A 14,162-nucleotide genomic window follows, 5' to 3' on the forward strand; every position below is an offset into this window, starting at 1 on the left:
CGGGAAAAAACATTTTTTTAACATAATTCTCTTACTATAAAATTCACCCTTTTAGAGGTGCACAGTGCAGTGTTTTATAGCATATTCTCAGTGTTATACAGCAATCACATTAATGCCAGAAAACAGTAAGTCTTTAAAATAGAAATTATTATGTTATAGAAAAACAAAATAAGTCCAATTAGAATCTCAGTCTTTTCTACTTCATAATATAATAGGTCTTCCACTAATGAGGAAATGGTACAAGGCCATTTTATTACACCTCATTTGACACCTTTTATTAATTAATAGCATTTATTAATTATACCTAATATGACATGTATATACATATATATATCATATATTTTGAACATATTCACACTCTATTACCCTCATTGTCCCCCTCCTAATGATTCCCTTTGTGGCCCCCTGCTGATTGCTTCCCTCTTCCTAATTAACCTTCTATTTTTATTTTTATAGGTTTTTTGTTTTTGTTTTTTGGCCTTTGGTGATACAATGCACTTTGTTAGGATTGCATGGTGAAGGCGTATTTACAGGACCATGGGGCCTTATCAGTGGTTGCTCCACTGAAGAAAATGCATCTTCCTCTCCTGGTACCCATATACCTTTCCAGTGCGGAGTGGGACCTCAGGAGAGCTTGCTCCCTCTGTGGGATAGGATGTTGATAGCCCCAGTTCTGTGCAGGTCTTTTGTAGGTAATCACAGTTGCTGTGAGTTCCCAGGTGCAGCAGCCATATCATCTCCAGAGGACAGGATGCCACAGCATTCTTCCCTTCCCCCAGGATCCTACATGCTTTCTGTCTCCACTTCCATGATGTTCCCAATGCCTTGAAGGATGTGGTATAGATGTTCCATTTAAGGCTAAATAGTCAACAGTCAATCTTTCTCATCACTTTTACCAGTTAAGTCTCTACAGTTACCACTACCAACTACACACAGAAGCTTCCTGACCAAGCTAATGGCAGCACTACTCTGTGTGCATGAACGAATTATATAGAAGCCAGTTTGGCAGGTAGAACATGTTTACTTAGATAAACAATAGTAGTAGCCTTCCTACTAGGACCTCCCTCGCCATGGGCTTTCGCCCAGTTTTAGAATAAGCAGACATAAATTTTCTTCTGTGTAGCAAGCCTCAAATGCAGTCAGGTGCAATTGGTTACCCTCAGTCAGACTTGCCACTGTTGTTGAGGGGCATTATCTTACCTGTCCAGTTGGTAGGGTTACACACAGGAACCACAGCTGACTAAGGCTATAGAGGATAATTCTTCCCCCTGCAACCTGCATAGCATAGCACCTTTCAAGCAGTCTGAGCATTAGACTGGTCCAGCTTGACTTCTCAGTGTTCTAAACCAGAGAGGTAGTATCTTCAGCAGCAGGATCTGACATGTTATTTTTAAGTATATCTGCCTGGGCTAAAGAGAAGTTCAAGCAGTTAAAAACATGTCCTCTTCTTACAGAGAACCCAAGTTCCCAGCACCCCTTTTGTGTGACTTACAACTGCCCATAAATCCAGCTCTGAGTTCTGACACCTTTGTTCTCCACAGGCATCTGCATGCGTATGGCAGACACATACACACACACACGTAGTTAAAATAATAAAATAATCTTTTGCAAAAAATAAGAAGTTGGAGAGATGACTTGACACTTAAGCACACTTGCTGCTCTTATCGAGATTTAGTTTCAAGCATCCTCATGGTAGCTCACAACTGACTGTAACTCTTGTTACAGAGGATCCAATACCTCCTTCTGACATTCACAGGCTCCTCAAGCACATACATACTATGCCACACACCATACTCACACACAAAATTTTAAATAAATAGATCTTTAAATGTGCTTATATTTAATTTTATTTGGCAAGAACTTTAACTATTTAAACAGTACATGGTTCTTTTGTTCAACTGCTTCATCTCATCATTTTTTGTTGACTGAGTTTTCTGTCCTGCCCAGTTCCTGCATTCATTAAGTCCCAAAGAAATAACACAGAGGTCTACATTAGTTATAAACTGATTGGCCCATTAGCTCAGGCTTCTTATTAACTCTTATAACTTATACTAGCCCATTATTCTTGTCTATGTTAGCCATATGGCTTGGTGCCTTTTTCAGCAAGGCAGTCACATGCTTCTTCTGTGGCCAAGTCACAACTACAGAGGGGACTTCCTTCTTCCCAGAATTATCCTGTTCTCATTGACCTGCCTCTACTTCCTGTATGGTTGTCCTGCCTATATTTCCTGCCTGGCTACTGACCAATCAGCGTTTATTTAAAATATTTTTGGCAGAATACAGACAATTGTCCCATGCCATTGTTTGATTCTCCAAAATTGATAGTTGTTAGAAATATTTCCTGATGCAAGCTCCCTGCCGACACAAAAATTCCCAATCAAGCCAAATCAAAACAAGCCAAATTAAGAAATATCCAGGTTTAATGGGAGATCTGCGCTCTCAGGTGGCCCCGAGACGGAACCGGGAAGCCCCAAAAAACGCTACCCCTGGGAGGAAGAAACGGAGACCACGTGTTCCTCTATTAGGAGATCACGTAAATACCCTGGGGAGTGGTCCTGAACCCTCCCTGGGGATGGGGTCAGGACCTGGCCTGCTGGGGTTTGGAGTCCAGACCAGGCCATGGGGCTGGGGCCTATGATCCCAACTTGACAGTAGTGAGTTTGACTTCTGCTTCTGATCAGCTAGTGCCACATTACCGGTCCCTACAGCATGTGTAAGCTTTATAAGTAAGGAAAACTTTTAATGCCATCAGAAGTAAACTGGCCAGTTATTAAAATATGTAAGTATGAACCATTCAGGACACAAGAGAAGGTTGTAAGAATATCATTCATTACCAAGCTGTTTTTTGAAAATAGGAATGTTTGGGGAGTATAGAAGGCATTAGTAATGTAAAGGAGCTTAATTTAGTCAGTGGTCATAGCTCATAATGCAGAGTAAACAAAATAATAAAAAAGCAGCAATATGGGGCTGGAGAGATGGCTCAGTGGCTAAGAGCACTAGCTGCTCTTCCAGAGGTCCTGAGTTCAAGTCTCAGTATCCACATGGTGGCTCACATCCATCAGTGCCCTCTTCTGGCCTCCGCAGATAGCAGGCACCATAGCAGTACACAGACAAAAATGCAGGAGAAAATACACATATACATAAAATAAAATAATTTTTAAAAAAAGATGTAATCAGTAGCCTGCTGGTCACAACTCTTGCTTAGGGCTGACTGAAATATGAGAAATAGGACTCTGACCCTGGCCTCATAACTTCTATTATTTGCATCTATCAATTATTTGAAAAGTAGTTTTGGGAATTGTCAGTCGTTCAGTGCCCATAAAATAGATTTATCGATATTAAGAAATAAGAAACATATTTCCATATTGGTCTTATATTTCCACTCCCCTGAAAAATGGAATTCAGAAACTGCTGTTTTACCTTGAGAATTGTGCTGTTGTAAGATCGTAAAGTACTTTGAAAAAACAGCATCAAGTGTTACAGCAAGCACTATAAATCTGAAATTGTTTTGAGGAAGCCAGTGGTTAGAGGCATCTGTGCATGGACCTGCTTGTGTGAATTTAACCCCTGATCCTACAAGATAGCAAGAACTAACTCCCAAGAATTGTCCTCTGCCCCACACACACACTCCACAGAACACACAGACCTGCACTTACATACACACATAAAAACAAGTGAATAAATAATTCTTATTTTCATTCTATATTAAGCAAATTACAATAAGTCAAAAAAATAAAATTTCCAAACTGGGGGGGGGAAAAAAAGGACAATCAAGGGCTTGCTCTAACTGTACCCTTCTTTTCTCTCTTAGCTTCACAGGATAATGCAGCTGGCTGTGGTTGTATCAGAAGTACTTGAGAATGGGTCTTCAGTTTTGGTGTGTTTAGAAGAAGGCTGGGACATCACTGCACAAGTAAACCATTACACATATTTCTCAGTGTTTTATATTTGTATTTCAATATAGTTTTTACCTTTGAAGTTATTTTATGTAATACTAATGTGTACGGACAGACAAAGTCTCCTGCTAAACAGCCCCTGGCAAGCCATCAGGCAGCACTGCCCCTACACAGCTTTGGGCCAAGCATCAGATATCCTCATCCTCATTAGGTACACCATACAAACTTGTAGTTAGAGCCCTTGACTAACAGTGTGCGACATGGACCACCCTCCTGGCTTTCCTCCATTCTTTCTCTAGCTCTCTCTAAGCCTGTGTTTACTGCAGAATAAAAAAGAAAATGTGTGTGAATGTCAGGAACATTAAGACATTAACCTGCTCCTGCCAAAGAGTAGAATAGGTTTGAACTGATTGTATCATAGTCAACAAACTAGCCAGTTAAAGGATTAAAATCTTAGTTCTCTAAAAGAAAACATTCAGCCAAAGTGAATTTAGGTTTTTGTTATTACTGTAAAGCTTTAAAATTCATTTGATTATCCATCCTGGAGCAGCTAGTCAACATATTTGCTGTTCAGGTAACTTTGCTTGTGAATTAGCTATCATCAAAAGAAAGTTCAACAGGACTTGTTTAGCTCTAAAATTAATGAAGTGTCCATCCTGCTCTTGACCTAGGTGACATCCCTGGTGCAGTTACTCAGCGATCCCTTCTATAGGACAATTGAAGGCTTCCGGATGTTGATTGAAAAAGAATGGCTCTCTTTTGGTCATAAATTCAGCCAGCGCAGCAGCTTGGCCCTTAACTCTCAGGGCAGTGGTTTTGCTCCCATCTTCTTGCAATTCTTAGACTGTGTTCACCAGGTAAGTGAAGCAAGCTTAGAATGACTTGATCTGAAGGACACACTGCTTGGTAACTGCTGCCACAGCTCAATCGTAAAACATGCTGGGATTGGAGAAAAAAAATTTCAGTTTCTGAAATTAGAGATGTTGATTTGGCTGTTGAACTAACCTCCAGATAAGGGAGTCAGCACTCTTAACTAGTTAGTTAGAGCATGCTCCACAAAGTGTGGACTAAACAGCAAGAGTCTGTATGTATGACATGCCCTGAAATGCCACACTGTGGTCTTCCCAGTTTGAATAGGCTCTACCACAAGCATGGGCACAAGAATAAGAGCCTCATCCCTTGAGAAATAAATAGGCCCAGGCAGGCAGGCTGATAGGATTGAGAGCCGTGCTTAGGTCAGTGAAGTAACCAAACTGCAGCTGATAAAGAGGCCATACTGTGTGAACCAATCAAATGCAGGGAAGGGAGAAGAGAATAAATCGTCCCCAGTTCTCTCCATCTTTCTAGACATGGCAGTTAGACTCCCTTGCTGGATCCTTGCTCAGGATTGGAATGAAGAACAGGGTGCTACTAAGCTTTCATCATGAAGGCAAAATTGACCTAGGAAAACAGCACTGATACTGCAGCCTTGTTTCATCTGCATCATCATTCTAGGTGGATAAGTAGGTTCCCCCATGTCAAAAATAGCAGGGAACCTCTGAAATATGCATTGGGAGGAAAGGTGAAGACTGTTTCAGAACTGAAAGTAGGTCTTCTGAAAAGCCCAAATCGACATATGACTATATTTTGTTTTGTTTTTATTATGTTAATCATTTGCTTTTTAAAATAATAGCTTCATTGAATTCTCATTTATATATCATACAGTTAGCCTATTTAAAATGTTAAGTTCCATTTTCCATTCACAGAGTTGCAAAATTATCACCACCGTTTTAAGACTTGTTTTATCACCCAGAAGACACTCTGTAGCCACTAGCAGTGATTTTCTGTTCCCCTTCCCCATACATACATGGGGCAGTGCCTGATTGTTCTCTTCTCTTTTTGTGAAAAAGTACTGTACTGTAGTCTTAGCCCGCCTGTCACACAGGATGTGGAGCGCTGATAACAGGGGGAACTTACACTTTGAAACTCTTTGCAAGAAATAAGATATATGTTCTCTGTGTGAATATTAGCCTTTTTATTTGTATTCCTTTTGACTCATAGATAAGGGATATTTTAGGGGACAGTTGTGCTTACCTGAGGCCAGGGGAGAAAAGTAAGTCTCTTAGCTCTCATCTATGTAGGTATGAGGATTGGGAACTGCTCTGTATCCTAGTTTCAATGGTGGTAACTCATATGTGTCATGACTAAAACTAATCAAACTGATGCTTACACCGGAGAATTTAAAGAAACTTTATATAATGTTTATTTAAGTAGGAAAAAGTGTGACATCTCAGTACCCTGACTTTCAGAGAAAGGAAACAGCAGCAGTCTTCCAGCAAAGATCTGTAAAGCTATTGACCAGACAGGCTGTGGAGCTTGGCTGTCACTAGCATTAGGGCAGAAAAGATACCCATGACATTCCAGTTCGGGAGATAGACAGTCACTTTCCCATGCTGTTTTCAGTCTCATCTCTTTACTAACCAAACTGTGTCTAGTAGTCTCAAGCTTAGGATTTGTCTAGTTTATTTTTTTCAGAAACTAACCATCCAGTCTCTTACTCTGAAAAGGGTTATCATTGATAACATAAGGCAGGAAAGGACTCTGGGGTCTAGCTACTTTAGCCCCATTTCACCTTAAATACTGTTCGGGGGCTTCTCTGTATTCTCAGCAGGTTAGAGTCTGAAATCAATTTCCTTCTGCAGGATTCCCACTATAGCTTTCCTCTGCCAGCCATTACCACTCTCCCTCTAGTCTCCTCGTCTTCAATATTCTGCTGAACTGGTTTTGGCCTGTTACTATGTTGTCCTTCTCTCCCCATTCATATCTGGGGCTTTGTTTTACCTACCTTTAAAAAGTCTTTACTAGCCAGGCATAGTGATACACCATCTGTAATTCGGTACTCAGAAGGCAGAGGCATGAGGATACCCACAAATTATTTCACTCCAGCCTGGTTTGCATAGCAAGTTCCAGGCCAGCCATACCTGCATAGTAAAACTGTAACTTTAAGGGGGGGAAATCTTTCTTTTCATTTAATGGGGGAATATTTTAGAGGAATGAGGTTTTTTGTATCTAAATTTAGCTTAAGTTAAATACACTGATAAATATGTTAAATCTCTGTATTCATCTTACCAAATTTTGTATAGCTAAACAGTGTAATAAGAACATTGTTCATAATCAGTGAATATATAAAACATACTGTCCTCACAGATGGGAACATCACTGAATCCCACATATAGTAGTCCTTCCTTAGAATGCAGTTCTGTCTTATTTTGGGGGGGAGACCTTAGCGTGCAGTCTATAGGAAGTAGCCTGTAGTCTTTGACTTCCTTAAGCAGAATTAATCAGTTTAACATAACTACAATGAGATGTAAATTATATGCCTGCTAGATTTAGAATAAATTATAATAAATGCTAAATTTTCAAAGTATGGTTATTAAAACAACCAGGCATAAAAATTAAACTGCTCATAACTGTTTTTCTAAATAGGTAAAAATTAAATGTTGTGTATGTATGACCTACTTGGCCCCAAATGAAAAATGAAGCCAACTTTTAATGAAAACCCAATTGTTTGCAAGTGAAGGCTTCATGACCAACAAAATGTCCCTTCAGGGTCTAAGACTGGGCTATGGAATCAGTTCTAGCTGTGTCATGTTAAACTTTTCAACTGAAATATTATTCTTTTAATTTTCCTGAACCTGCCTTTGATATAATAGGTCTTTTTGTTTATTTGTTTTCTGTTTTTCAAGACATGGTAGCTCTGGCTGTCCTGGAACTAGGTCTTGTAGACCAGGCTAGCCTCGAACTCAAAGAGATCTGCCTGCCTCTGCCTCCTGAGTGCTGGGATTAAAGGTGTGCACCACCACCACCACCTCCCAGTCTGATACCTCTTACGTACTCAAGGTAAGTCTTGACAAAAGGTGTGTGTGACCTTAACTGTCACTTTAGGGGCTTGACCTTGATAGGTGTCAACTTGGTTAAAGCAAATTATCTTATCTCAAAGAGAGATTGTTTATCATTTGAAATCTGAGAAATCTGAGTAGTTAGCAAATAGTGCTCTATCTCTGGCTGACTTAATTATATGGTAGTGTTTCATCATCTCCTATACACTGGTTTGAGGCATTAGAAAAATGCCTTCTTTGAATGCCTTTCAAGTGAATAGTATTTTACATGCCCCTTACTTTTACCAAATAATTTTAATTAGTGCTGTCTTCAGACTTTTTGGTACACAAAACAGAAGCAGGCCCAATAACAATACAAAAATCAGTGCAGAATTTCATAGACACAAGCAAACTTTCCCAGGGTAAAATGTGTTCCCTGCTTGTTTAACCATTTATAACACAATGAATTCAAAAGGCTGTGTCTATTAGTACTAACAAAGTTACAAAGAAAACAGATGAAGCACCATTCTTAAATTAGAAATTCCTCATCATATAAAAAGCCATTGTTTATGCCAGTATATCCAGGTGTCAGATGAAGAGAAATGCTAGGTCACTGTTTCGTAATAGCAACATCTGCAGTTTTTTTTTTTTAACTTCTAAAAGTAGTTGGCCTAACTGAAGTGATATCATGACAGGATGCTTCCTTTCCTTGAAATAATTGAGCCAAATCTTTCGAAAGAAAAATATAACCAAAACATAAAAATGAAATTTTTACCTAAAATTTATTTTTAAAACACAATACCAGGGCTAGCAAAATGAGTCAGAGAGAAAAGGTGCTTCCCACCAAGCCTGAGAACATGGGTTTAGTCCCAAGAGCCCATCTGATAAGAGTGCACCACTCCTGTGCATTGTCCTCTTACCTCCACACATAAGCACTGACACATGTGCACCTGTGTTATAGGGAGCCCAACAGAAATGACTACTCAGACAACCATTTATAGCCAACCTAGCTGGGACTGCACAGGCAGGTATTTAGGACCCAAGTGTAGCCCTGAGCATTTAGAACAAGGGGTTTTTATAAGGCAAAAAGCACATCCTGGATATATCCCTCAGCAGCTGCAGAGGATGTTTTGTGCAAGAAGACAGTTTAACAGAAGCTAAAAGAAGCAGTTAGGGGCTGGAGAGATGGCTCAGTGGTTAAGAGAACTGCCTGCTCTTCCAAAGGTCCTGAGTTCAATTCCCAGCAACCACATGGTGGTTCACAACCATCTGTAATGAGATCTGGTGCTCTCTTCTGGCCTGCAGGCCAGGCAGACCACTGTATACTTAATTAAATAAATAGATAAATAACTTTAAAAAAAAGAAGCAGTTAGCTGGAAGGGAAGGTTTGCACAAGCAAGAAGTTTAACAGAATGGGATCTCCGAGGGAGTAGGCCTGAGCCAGGACCTCTGCAGGCTGGGACCTCTGAGCGAGTAGGTAGGAACCAGAGACCTCTCTGGGTCTGGGCATGAGTCTGGGACCACCAAGGGAGTAGGCCAGAGCCAGGGACCATTGCGGGACTGGGCCCAAGCCAGGGACATTTATAGAAACAGGACTGAGTCAGCTACCTATGCCAGAGCAGGCCTGAGACAGCAAACTCCACAGAAGCAGGTACAAAGGAGCAACCACTGAGGGAATAGGCCAGAACCAGAGACCTCTGCGGTCTGAGCACAAGCCTGGGATCTCCTAGGAGGCAGGGAGGAACCAGAGACCTCTGCGGGTCCTGGTGTGAATATGGGACCTCCAAGGGAGTAGGCCTGAGCCAGAATCTCTGCGGGTCCGGGTGCAAATCTAGGACCTCTGAGGGAATAGGCAGAAACCAGAGACTTCTGTGGGTTCAGACATGAGTCTGGGATTTCTGAGGGCATAAGCAAGAACCAGAGACATCTGCAGGTCTGGAGCATGAATCCAGAACCTCCGAGTGTGTAGGCCTGAGCCAGGACCTCTGCCAGAGCAGGCCCAAAGTAGCACCCTCAGCACAAAAAGCCCCAGGAAGCAATCTCTGTGGGAGCAGGCCCAAACAACCACTAGTCTTGCAAACCCTGGGAGCACCCAGTGACCTCCAGGAATGCGGAGTGACCAACACGGTGACCAGAACTGTGGCCCTGACTGCACCACGAGGAGCAAGTATCTGAGCCTTGGATCCACTGGCATCTGAAAGATTACTCACCAGAGAAACAGATAGCCCCAACTGTCCCAATCAGGAAAAAATGAGTAGACAAGGTAAGAATACACACAACAACACAAAGAGTAACATGACACCAGTAAAAACTAGTGGCCCTAAAACAGCAAGACTTGAACAACCAAATATAAATGAAGCAGAAGAAAATGACATAAAAAATAACTTAAGGAAAATGTTTGAGGCCCTTAAAGAGAAAATGAAAAATTTCCTCAAAAAAATGGAGGAAAACAGAAACAAAAAATTGGAAGAAATCAACAAATTCCTTAAAGAAAACCAAGAAAAAGTAATCAAACATATGGAAAAAACTATTCAAGACTTGAAAACTGAAATAGAGACCATAAAGAAAACACAAGCTGGGGGAAGTATAGAAACAGAAATCATAAGAAAACAATCAGAAACCACAAATGCAAGCATAAACAGCAGAATACAAGTGATGAAAGAGAGAATCTTAAGTGCTGAAGATACAATAGAGGAAATAGACTCATCAGTCAAAGAAAACATTAAATCTAAAAAAAAGGTTAACCCAAAATATCCAGGAAATAATGGGACACCATGCAAAGACCAAACCTAAGAATAATAGGTATAGAAGAAGTTCAACTCAAAAGCACAGATTTAACAAAATCATAGAAGAAAGCTTTCCCAACCTAAAGAAAGATATGCCTATGAAGATACAAGAAACTTACAAAACACTAAATAGACTGGATCAAAAAAAAAAAAGTCCCCTTGCCATATAATAATCAAAACACTAAACATACAGAATAAAGAATATTAAGAGCTGCAAAGGAAAAAGGCCAAGTAACATATAAAGGGAGACCTATCAGAATTACACCAGACTTCTCAATGGAAACAATGAAAGCCAGAAGGTCCTAGTCAAGCATTATGCAGACACTAAGAGACCACAGATGCCAGTCCAGACTACTATACCCAGCAAAACTGTCAATCACCATAGAAGAACAAAACAAGATCTCCATGACAAAACCAGATTTAACCTAGCCACAAACCCAGCCCTACAGAAAGTACTAGAAGAAAAACTGCAACCCAATGAAGTTGGCTACATCAACAAAAACACAGACAATTGATGATCTCACAGCAGCAAGTCCCAAAGAAGGGGAAAACATACAAAATAACGAAAACTAAATTAACAGGAGATGACAATCACTGGTCATTAATATAAATGGACTCCCTTAATATAAATTAGATTCAATTCACCTATAAAAAGACACAGGCTAACAGATTTGATACGAAAACAGAATCCATCCTTCTGCTGCATACAAGAAAAGCATCTCAACCTCAAAGACTGACATCGCCTCAGAGTAAAGGGTTGGGAAAAAAATTTTCAATCAAATGGACCTAAGAAACAAGCTGGTATAGCTATCCTAATACCTAATAAAATAGACTTCAAACTAAAGTCAAACAAAAGGGACCAAAAAAGGACATTTCATATTAGTCACAGGAAAAATCCATCAAGTGGAAATCTCAATACTGAACATCTGTGCCCTGAATACAAGGGCAACCTCATATGTTTAAAAAAAAAAAACCACTTCTAAAGCTTAAATCACACATTAAAACCCACACACTAATAATAAACACTCCCCTCTCAACCTCTGGACAGGTCAGTCAGACAAAATATTAACAGAGAAATGAGGGAACTAACAGATGTTATGACTCAAATGGATTTACCAGGCATCTATAGAACATTTCATCCAAAATTAAAGAATATACCTTCTTATCAGCACTTCATGGAACTTTCTCAAAGACTGACCACATGCTAGGTAACAAAACAAACCTCAACAGGTACAAAAAACATTTGGAACAACCCCATGTATCTTATCAGATCACCATGGCTTAAAATTAGAATTCAACAGCAACACTAATTCCAGACAGCCCACAAACACAGGGAAATTAAACAATGCTTGCCTGAATCGTCAGTGGGTTAAGGAAGAAATAAAGTAAGAAATTAAAGACTTCCTAAAATTCAATGAAAATGATCACACAACATACCCAAATTTATGGGACACAATGAAAGCAGTGTTAAGAGGAAAGTTCATAGCACTAAATGCCTACATAAAGAAGCTGGAAAAATCCCACACTAGTGACTTAACAGAACACCTGAAAACTCTAGAACAAAAAGAAACAAACTCACCCAGGAGAACCAGGTGGCAGGAAATAATCAAATTAAGACCTCAAATCAACAAAATAGAAACAGAAAACAATACGAAGAATCAATGAGACAAAGAGTTGGTTCTTCGAGAAAATCAACATCATAGACGAACCTTTATCCAAACTAACCAAAAAGCAGAGAAAGAATATCCAAATTAACAAAATCAGGAATGAAAATGGGGACATAACAACAGACATAGAGGAAATCCAGAGGATCATCAGATCATATTTCAAAAGCCTGTACTCCACAAAATTGGAAAACTTAAAGGAAATGGACAACATTCTGAATAAATATCATTTACCAAAATAAAATCAAGACCAGATAAGCAAATTAAATAGACCTAAAACTGCTAAAGAAATCGAAACAGTCATTAACAATCTTCCAACCAAAAAAAAAAAAAAAGCCAAGGGTCAGATGGTTTTAGCTCAGAATTCAACAAGATTTTCAAAGAACTAATACCTATACTCCTCAAATTGTTCCACACAATAGAAACAGAAGGAGCATTGCCAAACTCTTTTTTTATGAGGCTACCCTGATACCCAAACCACATAAAGACAATACTAAGAAAGGGAATTACAGACCAATCTCACTCATTAGCATTAATGCAAAAATACTCAATAAAATACTGGCAAATTGAATCAACACATCAGAACCATCATCCAACATGATCAAGTCTGCTTTATCCCAGAGATGGAGGGATGGTTCAACATATGAAAGTCTATTGATCCACCATGTAAACAAACTGAAAAATAAAAATCACATGATCATCTCATTAGATGCTGAAAAAGTTTTCAACGAAATACAACTTAAAGAATATACCTTCTTTATACAACATTTCTTCATGATAAAGGTCTTAGAGAGAGCAGGGATTTCAAAGAACATACCTAAACATAATAAAGACAATATACAGCAAGCCAACAGCCAACATCAAACTAAATGGAGAGAAACTCACAGTGATACCACTGAAACCAGGAAGAAAACAAGGTTGTCCACTCTCACAATGTCTATTCAATATATTTCTTAAGGTCATAGCTAGAGCAATAGGACAACAAAAAGAGATCAAGGGGATACAAATCAGAAAAGAAGTCAAATTCTCACTACTTGCTGATGATATAATAGTTTACATAAGCAACCTCAAAAATTCTACCAAGGAACTTCTACAACTCATGAACACCTCCAGTAATGCAGCAGAATACAAGATTAACTCAAAAAAATCAGTATCCCTCCTTTACACAGCTGATAAATGGGCTGATAAAGAAATCAGAGAAACATCACCATTCACAATAGCCACAAATAGCATAAAATATCTCAGAGTAACCCTAACTAAACAAGTGGAAGTCCTATATGACAAGAACTTTAAATCTTTGGAGAAACAAATTGAAGAAGACACCAGAAAATGGAAAGATCTTCCATGCTCTTGGGTAGATAGAATTAACATAGTAAAAATGGCAATCTTAACAAAATCAATCTACAGATTCAATGCAATGCCCATAAAAATCCCAGCAAAATTCTTCACAGACCTCAAAAGAACAGTACTCAACTTCATATGGAAAAGCATAAAACCCAGGATAGCCAAAACAGTCATGTACATTATAAAGGAACTTCTGGAGGCATCACAATTCCTGACTTCAAACTCTACTACAGAGCTACAGTACTGAAAACAGCCTGGTACTGGCATAAAAACATACAGCAGGACCAATGGAACAAATCAAAGTCCCAGATATTAATCCATATACCTATGAACACTTGATTTTTGTCAAAGAAGCAAAAAATATCAAATGGTAAAAAAAAATTTAACAAATGGTGCTGACATAACTGAATATCAAATGTAGAAGAATGAAAATAGATCCATATTTACCAGCATGCACAAAACTCAAGTCCAAATGGATCAAATACCTCAACATAAAGCCACACTGAACCTCATAGAAGAGAAAATGAGAAGTACACTTAAATACATTGGCACAGAAGACGTCTTTCTAAATATAACCCTAGTAGCATAGACACTGAGAGAAGCAATTAATAAATA

At 39.1% G+C, this 14,162-nt stretch overlaps 1 protein-coding gene across 6 annotated transcripts in view; it reads left to right on the forward strand.

Annotated features, from left to right (window-relative positions):
- Sbf2 (SET binding factor 2) overlaps window positions 1–14,162 on the forward strand; it is a 382,011-nt gene that overhangs the window by 347,162 nt on the left and 20,687 nt on the right. For all 6 annotated transcript variants that reach the window (XM_085692888.2, XM_085692889.2, XM_085692890.2 and 3 more), the window contains 2 exons: window positions 3,812–3,913; window positions 4,568–4,753. In XM_085692888.2, the coding sequence (XP_085549014.2) occupies window positions 3,812–3,913; window positions 4,568–4,753 (288 nt within the window). The remainder of the gene's footprint in view (window positions 1–3,811; window positions 3,914–4,567; window positions 4,754–14,162) is intronic.

Source organism: Myodes glareolus, chromosome 7 (assembly GCF_982192425.1).
Source record: "Myodes glareolus chromosome 7, mMyoGla1.1, whole genome shotgun sequence".
Classification (NCBI taxonomy): Eukaryota; Metazoa; Chordata; class Mammalia; order Rodentia; family Cricetidae; genus Myodes; species Myodes glareolus.